The sequence below is a fragment of the Spea bombifrons genome, chromosome 2, assembly GCF_027358695.1.
Source record: "Spea bombifrons isolate aSpeBom1 chromosome 2, aSpeBom1.2.pri, whole genome shotgun sequence".
In the NCBI taxonomy this organism is placed as follows: domain Eukaryota; kingdom Metazoa; phylum Chordata; class Amphibia; order Anura; family Pelobatidae; genus Spea; species Spea bombifrons.
The window spans coordinates 56,617,566-56,640,097 of NC_071088.1; the positions used below are offsets into that span (position 1 = coordinate 56,617,566).

At 42.9% G+C, this 22,532-nt stretch overlaps 1 protein-coding gene across 1 annotated transcript; it reads right to left on the reverse strand.

Annotated features, from left to right (window-relative positions):
* Window positions 1-532: 532 nt before the first annotated feature.
* Window positions 533-3,098, reverse strand: AMIGO1 (adhesion molecule with Ig like domain 1). The gene has a single exon (XM_053454310.1). The coding sequence runs from the start codon at window positions 3,055-3,057 to the stop codon at window positions 1,534-1,536; it is 1,524 nt and encodes a 507-aa protein (XP_053310285.1). The 5' UTR covers window positions 3,058-3,098; the 3' UTR covers window positions 533-1,533.
* Between the last annotated feature and the right edge of the window lie 19,434 nt (window positions 3,099-22,532).

Below are 22,532 nucleotides of genomic sequence, written 5' to 3' on the forward strand. Positions count from 1 at the left end.
TATGGCACAGACAAGCTGTTTGGGGAGAAAAATGTTAGACAAGTTGTTTTGAGGACAAAGATTGCACAGGCAAGCTGTTTGGAGACAAATATGACACAGACGAGCTGTTGGTCAATGTTTTTTTTACATTGACCAACTGTTTAGTTTATATTTAAAGATGAACTTGCTCTTCTGTGCAGCTTACCTGCAGCACTTGCACAAGACAGTGTGCCTGCTTTTACCCCTTACTGGCCATTGCATGGTATAAAGACCCCTTTAATTTATCCCCATTGCACCAGTCATACCACAGACCTGCTCCCGACTCTCCTCTTGTTGCCATGTGTAGTGCTAGGGGGTGGGGATATGACTTAATATCCCCGTACTGCCTTTTCATTTGCAGGAGGCATTAGTCGGGAGGCTCGCACACAAATTAAGTTCTGTGAGTTTTTTTCTGGTGCTGGCCAGGGAAGAAGTAAAAATTGCTTATTAACAACACCAGTGGTTAGCTGTGAGCTGTGTGCTAGACGTCTCTCTGTCACGGCTGCCGCCAAGCTTTTTGTTCCCTGAATATGCCCCTAGGACAGCCAGGCCCCTTACTAATGGACAAGTTTTCCCCCCCTGATGGTGGCCCTGATTTATATACGTATATGTAGACAGATACTAGAAGTCGAATGTACAACTGCCTATATTAAAAAATACACCTAAGTAACACTTACTTAAATCTCTTAGCGGACTTGAATGTAATCATTGTTTTATGTGGGTTGTCAGTGTTTAGGTATAGCCAAGAGAGAGAATTGTGCTTCTTAAAAATAGGGGAGAATTTGTTTTGAGGTATTATAGAAATAGAGAACATTGAGCTAACATCTTATTTCTCATATCCTGCTTTAGACATCTCACGCTGTTCCCTAGCCTCCAGAAATTATCATGCATAAATAGAAAGCTAATACTGTCAGTTCTGATATTGCACTATTGTCTGCAGAAAAGCTTTTTAGAAAATGCTGATGAGTGTCTTAAAAGGAGCAGTAAGGAATACTTGATCAGTAAAATATATTTGCTTGTTTACAGTGGGTTAATTAGCTTTGGTGGTTTTGAATAATCAACAAAGCTTTCAACTGAATGCATTCCATTCTATCTACAGAAGCCACATTACAAGTGTTGCTGTTAAATGGAAATGGGGATATTGTGTTAAAAGATGTGTTGCTAAGTAAGTGTAGGGTTTTGCCATGCACTCAGGTTCCCAAAGTTGGTTGAACCAATGCAAACATGATTTTAGTTTCTACGATTACATTATCTCAGGCAGTTTAGTGTTCTTTTCTTTTTTTTTCTGTGGGTAGGTAAACCTATTAACATCTCATATTTTTCCTGCTGCATTATCTCTTTCCATTTCTCTTCTCTATTTAAGGTTATTATCTTTACTTAGTTTTCATCTATTATGCCTTCATACTTATTTTCTCTAGGTTCTGTTTTCTAAAAACTTATTCTGCTCCAATCTGACATGCACATGCTGGAAGCCCAGGGCACGCTATTTATCTTGCCTTCCTGTTTTTCTACTCTTTACACCACAATAGGAGTGTCAGAGAATACTGAACTTATGGATCCAGGGTCTGACAGCTTCCTATGAGGTGATGATGGTGGAAATGGTGAACCCTTTATGCCTGCGGTTTCTTGTGAACCATTGGGTTTCAGCTTTCCATTTTGGCCTCTGAGATCTCCGGAAGGCTCCAGAAAAGCTACATGACGACTTAGGGCAGCCTTGTCACTAGTAGTTTCATGGTTGGGAGTGGCACTGAGTACTGAGGAGCGTATGCTATCCCTGTCTTCCCCTTGAACTCTATCTCTTGGCCGGCACCAGCAGCGGCATGGTGTTAGATAAAGATATATCAGTACTAGGATGACACTGGCTACACAGCCAACTAATGTGGTGTAAGCAGTGTTTAGTGTTTCTTGGTGCACATGCCGTGTAAAGTTGAAAACATTAAGTGTCACGTATAGAGTCTCATTCGGAACATTTCCTTGTGCGTAGCATGTATATATCCCCCTGTCTTCTATACGAACTGGATATATCTGCAGGCTTCCATTATTTAGCACAGATATGCTGTGGTTCTTCACATGCTCATTGAGTTCCATTTGTATAATTTCATTACCAGGAGTAATCCATACCTGAGTCATACCCCTATGCTTGGTGTCACAGTTCAAAGTCACGGTGTCTCCCAGATAGACCTCCATGCCTGCCTCTGTCACAGCACTGCAGTTTAGATCCTTAATACCACTGAGTGAGAAGATATTCACTGCTTCTACTTTGTCCTTAGAGAAATAGTTGCATCGTAGCTCGTCACGGAAATCTACAATAGGAGACAGCTGTCGTACTTGCCAACTCCAAAACAGTCCATACATGTCACAGTTACAAGTCAATGGGTTACCATGTAAGTACAGCCCATTGCTGAGCCAGGCAGGCAGCGTAGTCAGCTGTGACACAGGCAGGCGTTTTATTTGGTTAAAGGAGAGGTCAAGGAGAGTTAACTCAGGCAGTATTTCTCTATTATTTACCAGCTCTCCAGGAAAGTGTGTCAGATGGTTCTGGCTAAGGTAGAGTTTTTGCAAATGCTTCATTTCATCAAAAGCACTGCGGTCAATATCTGCGATTGAGTTCTTGAACAGAATTAGTACCTCCAGCTGTTTTAAAGCACTGAATGCATTCTCCTCCAGTTTGTAAAGCTTGTTACTGGATAGATCAAGGTGCCGTAGGTGAGGGGTTAAGATGAAAGCATCAGCAGACACAAAGGTGATATAATTGTGAGACAACAGCAAGGTGTGTAGCCTTTTTAGAGGTACTGGGGTCCACTCTGCTCGCAGACGGACCAAGTTATTATGACTGAGGTCTAGCATTGCTGTGTAGCTGGGTATTCCACTGGGCACCACCACCAACTCCTTCTTAGGGCAGCTAATGATGTCACTGGCACAAATGCAGTTATTTTGACAATTCAGTGGTAATGTTCCTGCCCTTGTCACTGCCACCCACAGTAAACATAGACTGAAGGTCCACAAATGCTGCAACCAAAGGGCAAAGGGGGACCTCATAGTTACACTGAGAACAGCAATTCACATCTAGGACATTGTACCTCCAGCAAAGACACTCTGTACATCATCATATGACTCTGGCCTTGGTATAGCAGTTGGACAAGATGGAATGCAGGATTTATTGTATCCAAAACAATGTCTGTATCAGCCCATGGTAAATTCACTTTTTTTATGTTACTTAATCAAGTAACTTCAATCAGACCAAGTACATGTAGACCTGAGTGCTGTCTGAACTCACTTGTGAAAGGGGAGAAAAAAAACCCACTTGATCCGCAGAAAAAGTCCCCTAAAAGAAAAGCAGGGAAAGTATTTATTTTATTACAAAACATAATTATCAGTCATTTTCCCATATATATTTTTTAAGTATAATACATTTAAAGTGGAGGTGTATATATACATAGTCATATTTTTAACATATGTTATTTGTGTATACTATCAATTATTCTAGACACAAAAGAATATTATATGCTAAAAACTAAAATCTTTTGTTTCCTTATGTAGCTCTAGCTTCTGTCACATTCGAAAGACCCAATTTTCAGATGACATAGTGATAACGAGTCATGCCATTGTTAGTACCTTATTTGCATAACCAATATGAAGCTAATCCTACATATCATTGTCCCTTAACACAAGTTTGTGTTTATTAGAAGCAGCAGTTGGGAAACATTTCACATACATAATTTTAAGTAACAAACTCAGTTACTGTGCAGAATATATATTTTTACTCGGCATTACTGGCAATGGCATAAATGACATTAATATTATGAAACATGTATTTTGCTATTATAAAGAGCACAGTGTTCTACAGGATAGCAATAATGTCACGCAGGTGCTAATCCTTAGTTTAGCACTAGCACCAGCTTCCATAATAAAATACATATACAAACCTCTTTACAACCAACTTAAAAGTGTTTGTATATATATATATATGTATATATATATATATATATATATATATATACAAGGTTGCTAGACGCTCAAATACTATGTCAGATACGTACTACATAGCAGTCAGAATTACCGACCACTAGTTGACAGACTGTTCCTTCACAGTGTTTACACACACACAGCTGTCTCCGACCATGTTGTATCACAATCATTTTCCAGCACTCTTAAACTATATGACAGGATTCGCTAGTAACAAAATATACAAATCACCATGGGGAATTCCCTTACTTTAATTTTGCCTTTTTTGTTCTATGTAAACTCAGATTGTGTATATGTATGTATATATATATATATATATATAATCAATACATTCCTAGTATTACAGAATAAGAAAAAGATCCAATAGTTCTGTACCATTTGGGCAAATATACCAATGTATTCATTATGAGAATGGATTACGAGTGATAAAGTACGTTTAATACACCCTTCAACAATATTCTGCGTATCTATTTCCATAGCAATATATATACACACACATTTTATATATATATATATATATATATATATATATATATATATACACATTTATTCTTTATCCCCATACATATCTGCCCATCTTACATATACATACCAATTGTGCGTTCACATACATACCTAATATGCTCCTAGTCAGCTCTGTTGATAACACTGATCAATGAGTAAATGTGTAAGTGCTGAGTGGGTGCAGTCTTTTTCCTGGCCCTGAATAGGGGTGTTTACGACGATGATGCAGATAAGCTGCAAGTCTTCAGGATGGATGTCGTGCTGCTGACGAGAGAGGAAGGTGTGTGTGTTTCTATGCGCCTGTCTATGTGTAGGTTTGCATGTGTGTCCTGTCTGATCCTGTTCTACGTCTGTCATATAATTGAGGGAAAATCTTCTCTCTCCTAGTGTTTTTTTTTTTCTACGGCTCGTTTTAACCTCCCCCTGACTCTTTCCACCACTCTCCTCAAATGTTGTTGTCTTGCTCTGACTGCACCTCACCCTCTACCACGATCTGTACCGTTCTCTGTATTTCCCTCTTTCAGTATGTACCTCCCTCTCTTGTGCAGGGGTTTAATTCTCAGCCTTTCTCGCCCTACGGGTTTCCAGTCTTCCCCTGCAGGTTTCCACTTCCTATTTCTTCTTTTACCATGTCTTTCATTGTGTGTCGCAGGCTGGGCGCAGATCTGCTCTGTCCTCTCCAGGCGGAATGCTCCGACCACTGCAACCGCTGCTCATCTGCCTCTCGTTATTGGTGCCAGAGAGTTGGGGGAGGAGAGAGAGGGTGAAAAAGAGAACATTGAAAGGGGAGGAGAACTGATAGATGGAGAGAAAGATAGAATTAAAAACAAAAGGAGAAAACGGGGGAAACGCTCTAAATGTGAAAGATGTACCGGGAGCTAGAAGGTGAAACAGAAGCAAATATGCAGAGTTGTGGAAGGGAGGCTAAGCTGGCTGTTCAGTTTGGAAACTCAGTCTTTGACTTCCTGCAGCTTTCATTCCTATTAGTGACCGAGGAAACCTGCCTATCATCAACCTTAACATATTTTTGTTTACATCTTTCATTTTTCATACTATATGTCGGGCAGAGAGATCACTTTCAAGAAACAGCCACCTCCAAACCCCTTCACCTATTCACTAGTGCTAGTCTTAATTTCAGAATTTAGTTCACACTGTAGTACACATTAATTTTTTTAATCAATATAACATAAGGACAGAGTTATTTTTTGTACCCTTTTTGACAAGGACCATTTTAACGTTTTTGCGGGTTTTGCTGTTTAGCTGTAATTTTAGTGTACCAACACAAATTATGAAGGGCTTTCTATAGGTACAATTACTTTGATCATATAATGTAGTTTACTATTAAAATAAAATATGGTGAAACATTCTCTGACATTTATAAAAAAAAATCCTGAGTTTAGACATACCCAATGTTTTTATCCTTGTTTGCAAAATTGGGCAATAAGTACAAGTAAAATTCAAATCTAGCCATACTGCGTCCGTGTCCTATTTGGGACATATTTGAAGCCGGTCAGTTAAATTTACCCCCGTCCAACCACGTATGTTTCAAAACTACACACCCCAGTGATACCACCCATGTATATGTTTGTCAAGTTGTTTGGAGGATAAAAGGCCACAGTTGAGACATGCGCGCCTCAGTTTTTCAACTTGCGATTTTGGCATCATGTCCCCATGTCCTATTTGGGATATTTTTAAAGTCAGACAATTCAATTTACCATATCAAACCATATATATTTTTAAAAACCTATATAGAGTGGTCAAACAGGTCCCTACATTTTGTTTTGGTGTTGCTGAATGCCATTTCAGCAACACCAGCTGAGCAAAGAAAGCAATCGATTGTTTTTTTACATTATGTGTTATAAATGATTTTTTTATGTGTACCTTTTGGTTTAGGGACACTAAAAATGTAAAGAAATTTCTGTTTAATACACTACTCCACTCCATATTCTTTTGTGATGGCCCGAATATAGGCAGCACTCCCCCCCCACTTTAAATCTTTAAAGTGGGGGTGCGGCCTATATTCGGGGTCTAGCGCCTGATGCCCGGGACATGCAGTTCAGGGCGCTGGCAGGCAGCAGGGTTAGGATACAGATCCCCCGCAACGGTGCAGGGGACCCGTATCCTACTCTCTGATACGCTCAGACAGCCTCCCCTGCCAGCACTTCCCACGGGGTGGGGCACGGGAGATTGTCTAAGCGCATTGCGCTGACGTTTACCGGCTGCGACGATGAGCGTGAACGACCTCTGCTGCTGGCACGTCTGCTCTGTGTACTTTAAAAATCTCCCTTGCCGGGAATTCCCACGGGGGGAGTCCCGGCAAGGGAGATTGTTAAAGCACATCGTGCAGACGTGCCAGCAGCGGAGGTCGTTTACGCGCATCGCCACAGCCGGTGAACGTCTACACGATGCGCTTAGACAATCTCCCGTGCCGGTGGAAGTGCCGGCACCGGAAGTTGTCTACGCGTATTGCGTAGGTGTCCCCTGTCGGCCCCGCAAGACACACGGGAGTCTTCTTTGGTAAGTCGTGGGGGGGACACATGTTGGGGCAGAGTGGCAGCGTATCTCGGGGGGGCAGAGTGGCAGTATATATCGGGTGGAGGGCAGAGTGGCAGTATATATTTCAGGGTGGAGGGCAGAGTGGCAGTATATATTTCAGGGTGGAGGGCAGAGTGGCAGCATATATTTCAGGGTGGAGGGCAGAGTGGCAGCATATCTCGGGGGTCAGAGTGTCAGCATATCTCGGGGGAGGGCAGAGTGGCAGCAGATCTATTCTACGTTTTTTTAAACTAAGAAAAAATTTTCCTTAGAAAAGAACCTAATTCTTAGGGTGTGGCCTATATTCGGGTGCGACCTATATCCGAGCCAATACGGTATAATTTGAAAACAGCCATTCAGCCAATCTAGCTGTGAATTGTATTTTCTTTCTGTCCTTCTGTGAGTCACCCCTCTCAAATTTTCTCCCTTGCTATCTCTTCCTATTTACTTTAATCTTTTTCCTCCCACCTTCTTGCCTTGGAGATCACTGCTGTTTTGTATATCTTTTTTGCCCTTCTAGTCCGCTTTCTAGTCCTGATGTAAAGACTTTTAATCCATCCTTGGCTGCATCTTAGATTCAGGATATATTTCCAATGCGTACTTAAGTTCTCCAATTGTATTAGCCACTCCTACTTCTGCTGGCTGGTTGGCTGTTCCAGGTGACTACCACTGTAAAGTAAAACTTACAATACACCTAAGCCTCTGACTCTCTAGTTTTCAGTTTTATGACCTTTAGTTCCGGTATTTCCTTGCCATTTCTAGGTGGCACAGGCGAAGAAAGGCTCCTCCTATCAGGTAGGGCAGGAAACTGTATAAAAAAAAAAAAAAAAGGAGACCTCCCCCTTTCCTTCCCTACTCAGGTAGAGGGTGTAGCTGTGCTCCTTACCCTTTTTTTATTTTTATGGAGCCCCGTGGGGGCATTCGATTTTACGTATCCCGGCAGAGGTCCCGTGCGGATCCAGGGAACTGTAGCGGCTGCAGCGGTACCGTGGACGTGCGCGGCTGTTTACTTACCTTCCTCCACTCCTGAGAGACGGAGAACTGCAGGACAGAGACTCTCCTTGCAGTTTCTGGGGTACTCGTTCAGCTGCTTCCGGGTTTCCCATCGCGCGTCACTTCCGGCACACGGATCAGGTCACGGAAGGTCAATTGAGAAGGGGCCTTCAGGAAATGGTATACTTCCGGTCTCACATGCTCCACTACATTTCTCTCCAGATGCTCCAGAGGATTATCCGGTTTCATACACCGAGTTTGATTACCAGTTGAACGACCCCCAGTCTTTGGACGAGGAAGGGTAACTTAAAGAGGACAATTTTCTCTTTCCAGTGGAAGAAACGGGAAAACTCATCTCAGCAGTCAACTTTAAACCTAAAAGATGAAGTACCAGAAACAAAACCAGATTCTTTCCAGGGTCATTCCTGGAAACCACAGGCCTTCCCTATTCATGATTCCCTTTCAGCTATCATCTTAGATCAGTGGAAACACCCAGACAGAAGATTTCTTATATCCAACAGAATTAAGAAACTATTTCAGTTTGATAAAAAGGCCACAGATGCCTGGGAAGTTCCAAAGATGGATGCAAAGGTAGCCAAGGCCAAGGACCCTATGGATAGGAGGGCTGAAAATGCTGCAAAGAGGTTGTTTGAAACTGCTGCGGCAAATTTTCATTTTGCCTCTATACCGGAAACTGAACAGGTCGCAAGAAACTTGTCTGACACCTGCTTAAGGGTCAATTTTATCTCTGATGCTGCTATTGAATCAGTACGTACTTCTGTAAAAGGCTGTATCTAGAAGAGCACTTTGGCTTAAATCGTGGGCGGCAGATAATGCCTCCAAATGTAGACTTTGCAGCATTCCTTTTCAGGGAAACTATCTCTCCGGGAGTGGACTCGACTCGATCCTGGAATCCACTACAGGGGACAAGTACTGGTTACCTCAGAGAAAGGGACCGCCCGTTACAAGTCCAATTACTTCAGACCACCAAGAGAGAGGGAGACCTACAGGCCCATGTCCTCAAGACAGGACTTTGGCAAACCCTACTCAAGAGGTAGACTCCAGAGAGGTAGGGGAAGAGGCAAGGATGATAAAGCAGGAAGATTCTGATGCCAGTCATCTTCAGGTGGGAGGAAGGTTGACCTTCTTTTTTCCATGCCTGGGAAGAAATAACATCAGACCCCTGGGTTCTATGTATCATCAAGAAAGGTTACGCATTAGAACTTATTCGCCTGCCAACCCAGAAATTTCTTCTATGCACACCCCCAGCAGACCCTTGGGAAAGAACTGTTTTTTTTCCCACGCTCAAGGACTTTATTCACAAGAGGGTGCTAATTCTGGTTCTTGATCAAGAGATAGGGGAAGGGACCTACTCTCACATTTTCGTTGTGCCGAAACCATCTGGGAAGTTCAGGTTGATCATCAACCTACGGTCACTAAACGACTGCATAAAATACAACAGATTTCGTATGGAGTTTTTGAAATCCACCACAGAGATCATATCTTCGGAGGACTTAATGGTCTCTATAGACCTTCAGGATGCCTATTTGCACGTTCCCATCAGAAGAGACCATCAGAGATTCCTCCGACTGGCTGTACCTTCCCCTCAGGGAATCCGTCATTACCAATTTCAAGCCCTTCCGTTTGGAATAGCTTCAGCGCCAAGAATATTCACAAAGCTCATGTCTGTAGTCATGGGGTTCCTGAGACAGAAGGGCATAAAAGTAGTCCCATACCTGGACGATTGGCTCCTTGTAGCAGCCATGGTACCCCGCTTACAGTCCCACTTAGCAGTATCTCTTCAGATCCTCCAGAGTCTGGGATGGTTAGTCAACCTAAAAAAGTCTCAGTTGCTTCCAAACAGGAGACTTACCTTCTTGGGGATGATTCTCGATACAGGGAAACAGAAGACGTTTCTCCCTGGGGACAAGATCCGGAGACTGAGTGAATTCACACGCTCGGTTCTGAAGAACAAGAAGGTGTCCATCAGATCCATAATGTCTTTACTCGGATAATGACTTCTTCTCTTTCAGCGTTTCCTTGGGCGCTCGCTCATGCAAGACCCCTGCAACAATTCCTGCTAGACCACTGGGATCGGTCTGTGACGTCATTACACAAAAAGGTCCTTCTATCCCCTTTCGTCCTAGCATCGCTCAGATGGTGGCTGTCAGACAGAAATCTCTCCAAAAGGCTTCCATGGCAGACAAGAGACTGGTTAGTAATCTCTACCAACGCCAGTTTGAGAGGCTGGGGAGCTGTTATGGGCAACGAAATCACCCAGGGAGCTTGGTCTCCACTAGAATCAAGACTACACATCAACTATCTAGAATTATTGGCAGTTTGGAGGGCCCTGAAGTTCTGGTCCAGAATCCTGCTTCACAGGTCAATCAGGATTCTCTCAGACAATATCACCGTGGTGGCCTATCTCACCAAGCAAGGGGGCACAAGAAGCAGACGCCTGCTGACCCTGTCTTCACAAAACTGCAGATGGGCAGAGTTCAACCACTGCACACTCTCTGCTGTTCACGTCAAAGGGTCCTCAAATCAGGAGGCGGACTACCTGAGCAGACAATCGGTGCTCCAGGGAGAATGGAGCCTAAACAAGAAAGTATGAGACACTCCCTGGATAGACCTGATGGCCGCAAATCTAAACAGGTAGGTGGAGGAGTTTTTCTCTCTTTCGCCAGTCGGTCAACCTCGAACCCTGGAAGCTCTCTCGCAAACCTGGGACTTCGATCTGGCGTACACCCCCCCCAATTCCTCTTATCTCCAAAGTTCTTCGGAAGATACAAGAAAGCCATTAAAAGTTCATTGTGATTGTTCCTTTCTGGCCCCGAAGAATCTGGTTCTCCGACCTTACCTACCTGGCCATAGACGAACCTATCCATCTCCCTCAGGTGAAGGACATTCTCCTCCAAGGTCCTGTTCTCCACCCAGATTCCTCCCGTCTCCACCTCTCGGCATGGCTTCTGAAAGGGAGATGCTGACCTCGAAGGGTTTATCTACATCAGTGCTAGAGACTATCCTCTCCAGTCGAAAGAAGACAACTTCGGCCAAATATCAGAAGATCTGGAGAATGTTTGTAACCTGATCCAACGTAAATACCTTTGTTGACTTGTTTTTTTGTCTGAGTCTGTCTTTTTAACCACACTGGAGAGTAAGGGGAGGTCTCCTTTTTTTTATAGCATTTCCTGCCCTACCTGATAGGCGGAGCCTTTCTTCACCTGTGCCACCTTGGAAATGGACAAGGAAAAGGAATTCCCAGGTAAGGATTCTCAATTTCTCCTCCTTTGAAAGAAACTTTCCTACAGTACTTTGTTTAATCCCTTTATGTATTTAAATGTTTTTTTTTCACAGTTCCTCTCTCTGCTCTTTCCTGATATTTTTTATATTGCGAACAATATCCTTTTGGAGATTGGGTCTCCAAGACTGTACACAATGCTCATGAAAATAATACTGTAGGTAAAGTTGGGACACCTTGGAAGCAAGTCAGTTCAATTTACCCCATCAAACCATATATTTTTGTAAACCAGACTCCCCAGGGTATATCACATGCTTATTTTAACTCTTTCTATGAACTAATTCTACAACCAGCCCTTGTCAAACTTTGTGGTAATAGTTTTCTTTTGCATTTTTTTCACACACATGTTAATTCTAGTATGAATTTACAGCTCCTGGTATATGTCACTGTCAAACACCTCCATTTTTTTACAATATTTTTTATACTAAATGCATTATACAGGGCCAACCATGCTGTTCTTGCTGGAGAAGCACACAGAGGTTGGTCCTTCATTAAACATAGTATTGTGAGGGAAGTGAATTGGTTTGCTCTCTTGCAAAATCCAGCTATAGTGAATTATTCCTAAAATATACCTCGTTAAGAAGTGTGAAGCAATACAGAATGGGGGTAAAAAGGCAAGGATTCCAAGGACACTGGCTTTTTTTTAAAGCAAGCCAGTTAAAAGCATTCCTATGCATGTATTAGACTTTATTGCACAAATGATATCAGTAATCTATACCCATGCAACAATAATTGAATACTGGCGATTTTATTTTATAAAATCACATTTGTTTGTATCTGGTAAAAGCTTTATTTAAATAAATAGAAAGTTGAGCTAAGTTAGTTAAAATAAACTTAAGAGTATTTATATGTATTTGTATATTATACGTATACAGTTTAAAGCATGCAATCCAAGTAAGTTATACGAGAAAATACATATTTAACAACTGTCCTAGTAAGGATCCTCACTGTGTGTTCCAATTGTTTATAAAATATACTGTACATATTAATGTAACAATTTAACCACATTGCTTTGGTTTGCAGTGAAAATCACAGTTCAGCACTACGCAGTGCTGGATAGCTCCAAGTGTTTAGGAGCCTGAGCCCTGTAAGAGGCACTTACATGCAATAAAATACCGTATTTGCTTGATTATAAGACGACCCCCCCAAAATCTAAATATTAATTTAGGAAAAAAAGAAAAAGCCTGAATATAAGACTACCCTATAGGAAAAAAGTTTTACTAGTAAATGTTAGTTCATGTAAACTATTTTTTTTATATTTAATAAAAGCTATGATTGAGAAAAATATTTTAGTTTTTATTTCCTTTTATTTGTCAACCTGCCCCCTCCAGTTATGCACATCTGCCCCCAGGCTTGCCACACTGCCCCCAGAAATGCCTTATACCCCCTATTTGCCACTCTGCACCATGATGTGCCTTTTAACCCTCTATATGCCACTCTGCCAACAGAAATGTCTTATACCCTCCTATATGCCACTGTGCCCCATGATATGCCCTTTAACCCCCTATATGCCCCTCTGCCCCATGATATGCCTTATACCCCTATATGCCACTTTGGCATATAGGAGGTCAAAAGGCATATCATGGGACAGAGTGGCATATAGAGTGGGTTAAAAGGCATTTCTGGAGGTAAATATATATAACTGCTAACAGCAATCACACTCCCATTAAGCCCAGGCAGCCAGTACATGCTGGAACCTGGGGATGATAGGAGTGTGATTACAGCCTCCCTATGCCATGCTACCACCCCCCTTACACACCCATGCTATCACACACACACACTCATTCACAAACATTGAAATACTCCTTCATTCCATTAATCACACATACTTGCTCATAAACCCCCACCTGAACTGCAGATCTCTCACTCGCAGACTTCTGCAGAGGCCAGGCTGTGCGAGCAACTCCTCTTGTCCCACCCTCAGAGGAAGAAGGAGGGGGCGAAGTCATATGGCGACTCTGCTGGCTTCCTGTTCTCCTGCTGCTAGTACAAGAGACGGTGCTCGTGACCAAAGCACCGGTAAGCAGCCTGGCCCCAGCGGACATTTTGATTAGAAGACGACCTCGATTATAAGACAAGGGGTATTTTTCAGAGCATTTGCTCTGAAATAAACCTTGTCTTATAATCAAGCAAATACGGTAATTTTCTTTTTCTTTTCTGTTTCATGACATTAAATATGGTTATACCAAATGCAGAAGTTATGTGTATTTTCATTGGATAACTTATTGATTTTGAAATACAGTAATTCAATCTGTCCCTTATCAAATATACATTACTTCATTGAGATGCAGACATCAGGATAATACAACTTTCTGAATGTAATATAAGGATAAACTTTCTTACAAACAGATCTCAATAGACATTCAAGAGAGCACCAGTAAAGGGGCAGTGGGGTAAACTAGCTCCAGAACTTTTTTTTTTTTTTTTTAAACTCTTTTTATAAATTTTTAACAAAGAACAAGAACATCGTGACAAAACGATACAGCCGCTGTCTCAGAGATGTCAAGGAACAGTACACAGTCCTAGATAAGGGAGACAAGCGACACAATAACATAAAAAGAAAAACAAAAACAAGTCCCCCCACCCCACCCACCCAACAACCATTTAACCCCTTCAATCCCAGGGGTTTTTGGTACCTCAAAGCCCAGAGCAATTTTGCCATTTTTGGGGTATGTCGGTTTAGCGATGATTCTCTTTTCCTGTGAATAGTGTACCCATATAAACTATATATTGTTTTTTCAAGGAGAGATAGAGCTTTCGTTTGATACCATAGTTGGATGATTAGCTGAAAATTTAGAATGAGAAATTTAGTAAAAACTAGCGAAGATTAGAAAAATAAACTAATTTTGTTTTTAATTTTCCCTCTGAATCCTCACAAAATTAGGTAAAGTGATGGAAAATCCCCTCCAAGTTTATTAATTCAGGTGTCCTGATTTCAGAAATACCTAATTTATATAGATTTTCCAGACTTTCCCAGCACCAGGGAGCATACTATAAGGTGTACAATTTTGAATAATTTTTATGCCTATGGCTTAACGGGTTTGGGGGTTGGGAACGGGGGCAGGAGGGTTATACTGGGTAGATGTTATGCTAGGGCAATGGGAAGTAAAGTTTTTTAATAATTTTTTTATTATCTTTTTTTATATATTTTTTTTTAAAAAAAAATTTAATTTTAATTTTTTTTACATTTTTTTTATTTTTTATATATTATTTTTACACAGAAATGGTTAGAGGTCCTCCTAGGGACCGCCTGAACATGCCAGTGATGTCACAATGACATCACAGCTCACATTATAATTTTTTTTGTATTATTTATATTATTATTTTAATGATTTATTTAATATTATTTTTTAAATGAATTAACTTTTTTTTTTCAGCTTTTCAATTACAGGACGGGAGGGGGAGTGAGAGAGATGGTTTCTCACTCCCCTCCCCGCGATCCCCCTGCACCGATCACACTGTGATCTCTATGCTGGTCCTCACAGACCTGCATAGAGATCGCAGCATCTCTGTGCCTCATCGATGACCTTCTGGGTTACGTCAGCAGTGACGCAACCCAAAAGGGAATGCCCGATCACGCGTTTGCAACTGCGCGATCGCGCGATCGGGCACTTTCAACCGTAACAGCTTACCGGCTTTCATGCCGGTAGCTGTTACGGGAGATCGGGCAGCAGAAAGCCGGCGATGCTGGCTTCTGCTGCCAGGGGGGAGTCCAGGCTGTCAAACGACAGCCTGGTCTCCCGTGCAGCGGCAGGGATGTATCCCTGACGCTGCACGAAAGGCTGGACGTACCGGGACGTCCATAGGGGTTTCTTTGTGGGCGTTTTTTGGACGTCCCGGTACGTCTGTAGGGGAATGAAGGGGTTAAACTCATGGCCATGGACAGAAAAAGAAAAGAAAAAAGAAAATGCATAAATATATGTATATACATGTTGTTCGTCAGTTGTCTAGTCAAACATATTAACAACTTAGGCGCAAGGGGTAGCACCTCGGAGTAAGCGGGCAGTGAACCACGAGGTATCCTGAAAAGTATGTATAATTCGTGTCTTAAGGGGTTCGTCCAACGTTTTAATAAAGGTTTTCCATTTCGTAAAGAAACGTTTAGTACCCTTGTCTTTATTGAGGGAAGCATCCAACCAGTCCATTCGAAGCAAATACAACAATTTAGTACGAACCAGGGACAGAGATGGTGGGGACGCCTGTATCCAATGATGCAAAATAGATTTCCTAGCCACTGCCAAAATTATTCTGATTAATGTGCTCCAGAACTTCTTTAGATAGCATATTTTGATTTAGACGCCCCGGTGTATTTCAAATGCTAAGCAATAGAAAAGAAAGAGTTCCTCTAACTTAGCGTTTTATATAATATAGACTCCAGAAGATAAAATAAATTAAAAATACTTAAATTTCAGCGGTCTCAATTGACGTCTCTCAAATGCAAATACCACATGGAATCATATTCAGAGCCAAATACAAAATTTAGGCTCATGAAGCATACATTGGACACTCTTAGGCCCGTTTCTCAGGCCCCTTTTGGGTAAATAATCACTCAAGATGAGTGCATAAAATTAAATGATTTAAACAATTTAATAAATACTTCAAATACACTGGCTGAGGAAGTCATAGACTGACGAAACATGTCCCAGTGAGCCTATTTGGGCACTTTATTATAATATATTTTATTAATTATTAAGCGTTTTGATTTAAAATTGTACTTATTTGAAATATTTAATAAATTGTTTAAAACTTTAAAACGTAACATAAACTTTAAAACATAACTAAAAACATAAATTGTACCAAAAGTTTGTGGTAGTATTTTTTGTATTCCCCCCCCCACACAAATAGCAATTTAAGTATGAACTTACAGCCCCTGGTATAAGCCACAGCCAAGCAACACCCGAATATGTATTCAGCTACTGGGTACAGTGATACCACCCATGCACAGGCTTGTTGTGTTTGGGGACTAAAAGGTCACGTGCATTTTTTAAATATTTTTCGTCTGGTCAGTCTGTCCCCATGTTCCCCATGGATATTTCAAATGCCAGTATCTTAACTCTTTCCGTGCAAGGAATTTTGAGAAGATATAGCGCTAATTTTAGGACTTGTTCTTAAAAATAAACTTTTTATAAATTTGGACTCTTTTTTTCACATTTTCTTGACACTGGATAGTTCCCGTGATGGCGACATCAATGAATAATTATTTTTTACATGTTACCAATTTTTTTTTTTTTTTACTTTTTATTACTTTACCAATCATATTGTGATTAGTAAGTTGTGCTGCATTGACTTGCATGGTTGAATGCAGTATCTGGAGATACCTTATGAGAGGCTAAATCTCCGGAGCGGTCACAGTGCACTCTGTTAATGATGGATGAATCAGACTGGGCCCCTGCTGCAGATCGAGGAATTACAGCAACACCATTTTGGAGAAGAAATTGATCTTAGATTGCTTTCTACACCTGTTTAAGCATGTCAATTGTTGTCAACAGAATGTTTTTTCAGTGACATGCCTGACATGTCAATTGTCATCAAGGGGTTAAATAAGCCACCTCACTAGACTGTCTTGAAAGAGACTATGCCATATAGTGTCTAATTCCTCCCAATTCATTATAACCAATTTATACATGTGATGCATTTCCACACTATGTTCTCTTTTGCATATATGTTGCATTTCTGCAGAAATGCTTGCGTATGCCTGTTTCCCTTTTCTCCCCAGATGCACATTGCCATATGACTATTTAACCTGTTATCCTGCTAGTGTTTATAAGTACAAGTATGTCCATCCCCCTTTCTGATCCTTTGCCTACTCATTAAGGTGCACATGCCCCACAATGTACCCCTGAGCATGGCTCCTTCATATAACCATAAGATACACTTAAACATTTAAGCATGCAAAATGACATACCTATTGTTTGTTAACTGAAGAATGTGACAAAAGAAGTTGCTTTTATTATTTACAACATTGAAATATGTGGTTATGGAGTCCCCTCCCAAAACTAATGCGGCATTCCCTCTCCCCCCAAGGACAGCTGCTGAGTCACATACAGTGGGGCAAAAAAGTATTTAGTTAGCCACCAATTGTGCAAGTTCTCCCACTTAAAAAGATGAGAGAGGCCTATAATTTTCACCATAGGTACACTTCAACTATGAGAGACAGAATGGGGGGAAAGAATACAGGAAATCACATTGTAGGATTTCTAATGAATTCATTGGTAAATTCCTCGGTAAAATAAGTATTTGGTCACCTACAATCAAGCAAGATATCTGGCTCTCACAGACCTGTAACATCTTCTTTAAGAGTCTCCTCTGTCCTCCACTCGTTACCTGTATTAATGGCACCTGTTTGAACTTGTTATCAGTATAAAAGACACCTGTCCACAACCTCAAACAGTCACACTCCAAACCCCACTATGGCCAAGACCAAAGAGCTGTCGAAGGACACCAGAAACAAAATTGTAGACCTGCACCCGGCTGGGAAGACTAAATCTGCAATAGGCAAGCAGCTTGGTGTGAAGAAATCAACTGTGGGAGCAATTATTCGAAAATGGAAGACATACAGGACCACTGATAATCTCCCTCGATCTGGGGCTCCATGCAAGATCTCACCCCATGGTGTCAAAATGATCACAAGAACGGTGAGCAAAAATCCTAGTGAATGACCTGCAGAGAGCTGGGACCAAAGTAACAAAGGCTACCATCAGTAACACACTACGCCGCCAGGAACTCAAATCATGCAGTGACAGACGTGTCCCCCTTCTTAAGCCAGTACATGTCCGGGCCCGTCTGAAGTTTGCTAGAGAGCATTTGGATGATCCAGAAGAGGATTGGGCGAATGTCATATGGTCAGATGAAACCAAGGTAGAACTTTTTGGTAGAAACTCAACTTGTCGTGTTTGGAGGAGAAAGAATGCTGAGTTGCATCCAAAGAACACCATACCTACGGTGAAGTATGGGGGTGGAAACATCATGCTTTGGGGCTGTTTTTCTGCAAAGGGACCAGGACGACTGATCTGTGTAAAGGAAAGAATGAATGGGGCCATGTATCATGAGATTTTGAGTGAAAACCTCCTTCCATCAGCAAGGGCATAGACTCTCGATAACCAATGCTTAGAGCCTGCGTTTTAGACCAGTTGATGCTTCCAAATGCGTCCAAATGCTTCCAAAAGACGAGATGGGTTTGGCAACGTGATCAAAGGCTCCGTGAGGGTCAGGAGGACATCATCCACGTATAAACAAAATTTTGATTCGACGACCGCATAGTAAATCCACGGATATTAGGATCAGTCCGGATAGCAATCGCTAGCGGTTCCATAGCCAGAGCGAAAAGGAGAGGGGAGAGCGGGCACCCCTGCCTGGTTCCATTATAAATATCGAACGGTTTGGAGAGGAACCCCGAAGTGTAAACTCTTGCTCTGGGTCGGTGGTATAGAATTTCAACAGCCACAACGAAGGCGTCCGGTAATCCAAAGGCCCGCAGTACCGACAGCAGGTAGCCCCAATGTAGACGGTCGAACGCCTTCTCGGCGTCGAGGGAGAGTAGGAGGCACAGAGAATTCGTCTTACGGGAGAGCGAGGTAATGTTGACCACCCTCCTCGTATTGTAAGACGGTTGTCGTCCCAAAATGAAGCCGACCTGGTCGTTTCGGATCAGAGTAGGGAGTAAAGCAGAAGATTTTTGGTAATATGCGTTAGCCTTGTGTGATTTGAGACTGGCAATAGTCCGCTCTACTTCGTCCGTCATAGGCGGTTAAGTAAGGGCTTCCCACTGCTGTCTGGAGAGTTTCGGTATCGGTAACGAGTCGAGAAACGCTGTAATATCCGCAGGTTGTGGTTGGGGGAGATCCTTCTGCTCTCGTAGGTTATATAAAGTCCCGTAAAAGTCTGCAAATTTATCAGCAATCTCCCTGGGGTTAAATATTTTACCACCTTGGGGGGACCTGAGATAGTGAGTGGAAGAGTGGGCTTCCTGAAGATGAAGTCGTCGCGCCAGGAGGGAATCAGCCTTGTTGCCCTTGGAGTAGTAAGCTTGATGTAGCCTTCGTAACGCGAATTCAGTGCGCTGGAGTTGCAGTTTGTGTAATTCCATTCTAATCTCCCTGAGTTCCTCGTCGGTGGTAGCGGACCACAAGGCTTTATCAGTACGCTCCAGAATTCCCAGACTGGTGGTCAGATCATTCAACAGCTATAGCTATTGCTTTTTATTTCTAGCAGCAATCTTGAGGAAATGAGCGTGCTTTGTGGGCCAACCATAATGTAGAAGTCGAGACGTCAGGGGTGTCGTTAGTGTGGAAGTATTGCGTAAGGGCGTCATCTATCTCCGCGCATGTGGAAGAATGTTGAAGCAGGCTTTCATTCAGGCGCCATCTGGACGGTGAAGCGAATTGTGGGCCATCTTGTAAAGTTATCCACACCGGAGCGTGATCAGACCACGAAATGTGTCCGATCTCTGCCCGAGTCTCTCCCTGCAATGCAATTTTGTCAACTAGTATCAAATCAATCCGTGAGTAACTGGAATGTACGTTGGGATAAAATGAATAGTCTCTATCCAGAGGGTGCAGGATCCTCCACGTGTCAAAAAGGGAGTGTTGATGAAATAAATGTTGCAATTTCAGCCCGTGGTCGGTCAACAGTTTCAAATACTTAGTCGAGAGTTTAGCCGAGGAATCCAGAGAAGGATCGGCAAGGAGATTGAAGTCGCCACCCACGATCACCCTGCCCTCCCGTACCTCATGCAGCTTAGTAAATACAGTATCCAAAAAGGTCAATTGACCAGAATTTGGGGCATAGAGATTAAGAATGGTATAAGAGGTCCCTTGTATGGAACCTTTCAAGATCAAATAACGGCCCTGGGGGTCACAGGTCTGGGATTGCAACTGAAAAGCAACATTTTTATGAAACAATATTGTCTCACCATAAGTTTTCCGGGAAGCACAAGCATGATATTCTAATAGGCGATGATTGGACTTAGACAGGTGAGTTTCTTGAACCGTGACCACCGAAGCCTTCAGCGGTGTAAGCTCTCGGTACAACATTTGACGTTTATGCGGAGTATTCAAACCACGCGCATTAAGAGACCACAGACCACAGTGAGAGGCATCACGGGGAAGGGCGATACAGAAAACAAAACACAAAAAAAAACAGGGAAAGGGGATAGAAAGAGAAAAGGGTGTAGGAGAAGACTACACAAACGGAAAGTGTGTTTGGAGACGCCCACGTAAGACACTATGGCACCGAACGCAACAGAGACACAACACCAAACGACTGACGGGGGAAAGATGCTTTAAGTACTAACGAAACAAAGAGAGGGCAATTCCATGGAATTGCTGCCACACCAGCAACCACAGAAATAAACTTGATTCACCGATATGAAAAAGAAACTGTATACAGAACAAAATTGAACGAATACAGAGCAAAGGTAACAATGGCTAAGTTGAGACCCCCTAAGGCATATATAGTGAAAGCCTATACGGCCACCACGGTGGAACCTGTGTATATATGTATATAAAAAATAAATAAATAAAAAAGGATAACAATAAATAATAAGAAAAATAAATGAGAGTGTCGTGTCAAGGCCGAGTGTAGGGGGGGCAGATGTGCTGCCGCATGAGGATTGAATGGAGAGTGTGTGGACAAAAATATATGTGCATGTGAGTGTGAACGGCCGCCACAATAGCGTACGGCAAAATGGGTGCAGGAAATAGCACACCTTCACACCGGCACGTAACCTCAAAAAAAAAAGAACAATAAATAATAATAAAAATAAATGAGAGTGTCGTGTCAGGTCTGAGTGTAGGGGCGGCAGATGTGCTGCCGCATGAGGATTGAATGGAGAGTGTGTGGACCAAAATATATGTGCATGTGAGTGTAAACCGATAGCACAAAAAGAATAAAACATCACCGGGCGACGTATAGTAAACAACATATCAGTCAGACCGGTCCTGTGCGGAGGTGAAGAGTCCCGACTCTGGAACCACACCTCAGGTGAACGGAGTGGACACCCCTCAATCAGGTCAAGGCAGGAGACAGGGCTGGGGGGGAATGCAGTCGCGGACGTCGTCGCCTTGTCAGAGCCAAATCTGGTAAGTCGCCGTGATGGAAGTCGTCGTTCGGGTTGCACCGATGGCTGTAGAGTAGCTGTATCCCGTGGAACAGGTTGGTCAGCTGGATCCTCCGCAGTAGACTCGTCGTCACCAACCAGCTCCCATTGTTGCAAGAGATGGAGACCCTCTGCCGGTTGGCGGACGACGTGCAGAACCCCATTTCGAGATACCAGCAGCTTAGTGGGGAAGCCCCAGCGGTATGGAACGTGATTTTTCCGCAGCACCAAAGTGATAGGGGCAAAAGATCTGCGCAGGGCGAGAGTCTCAGCCGAGAGGTCAGCGAAAAGGTGTAGCTGATCATAAGGCACGGGAAATGGAGAGCAACGGCGTGCCTGGTCCATTATGGCCTCTTTAGAGGATAAATGGTGGAACCTGAGGATCACGTCTCGCGGTATTGACGCCGGCAAGGACCTAGGCTTGGGCACCCTATGGACCCGGTCGACTCTGAGCTCCGATTCGGGCACTTCAGGTAAGAGTGTGTGGAAAAAATCATGTACATACGACCTGAGGGCATCAGTAGGCACGTCCTCCGGCACACCACGTATTCTAAGATTATTACACCGGGAGCGGTCCTCCATATCTGCCACCTTCAGAAGAAGCTTATCGTACTTGTCTTCCAACGAGTTGTGTCGGTCCACCAGATCGTTAAAAGTTGAAGCAAAATCTTCGAATTTATGTTCCATGTGGTCAGTCCTGGCCCCAAGCTATGTGATATCACGTTTGAGGTCCGACAGCATCCTCTTAACCCCTTCGCGACCTTTGCCGGTTCAGGACCGTCATGACAAGAAGGTCACTAAATGACCTTTGACGGTCCTGAACCGTCAAAAAGTTAAATAAGCTTAGAAAGTGATCAAGGATCACTTTCTTCGCTTAAACGGCCTTGCTGCAATGCCTCGATGTCGAGGCATTCAGCAAGGCCGAGATCGGCATCGGGGGCCATGTCTGGCCCCTCCCCGGGGCGTCAACAGCCGCCATACATTGTATGGCGGCGGACGCCCGTTTTAAAAGCGTTTAGGAGGCGATCAACGATCGCCTCCTAAACTTAAATGGTGTCGCTGGAATGCCTCGATCAGGAGGCATCCAGCGACACCAAACACTTACCTTTAGGTGGGCTG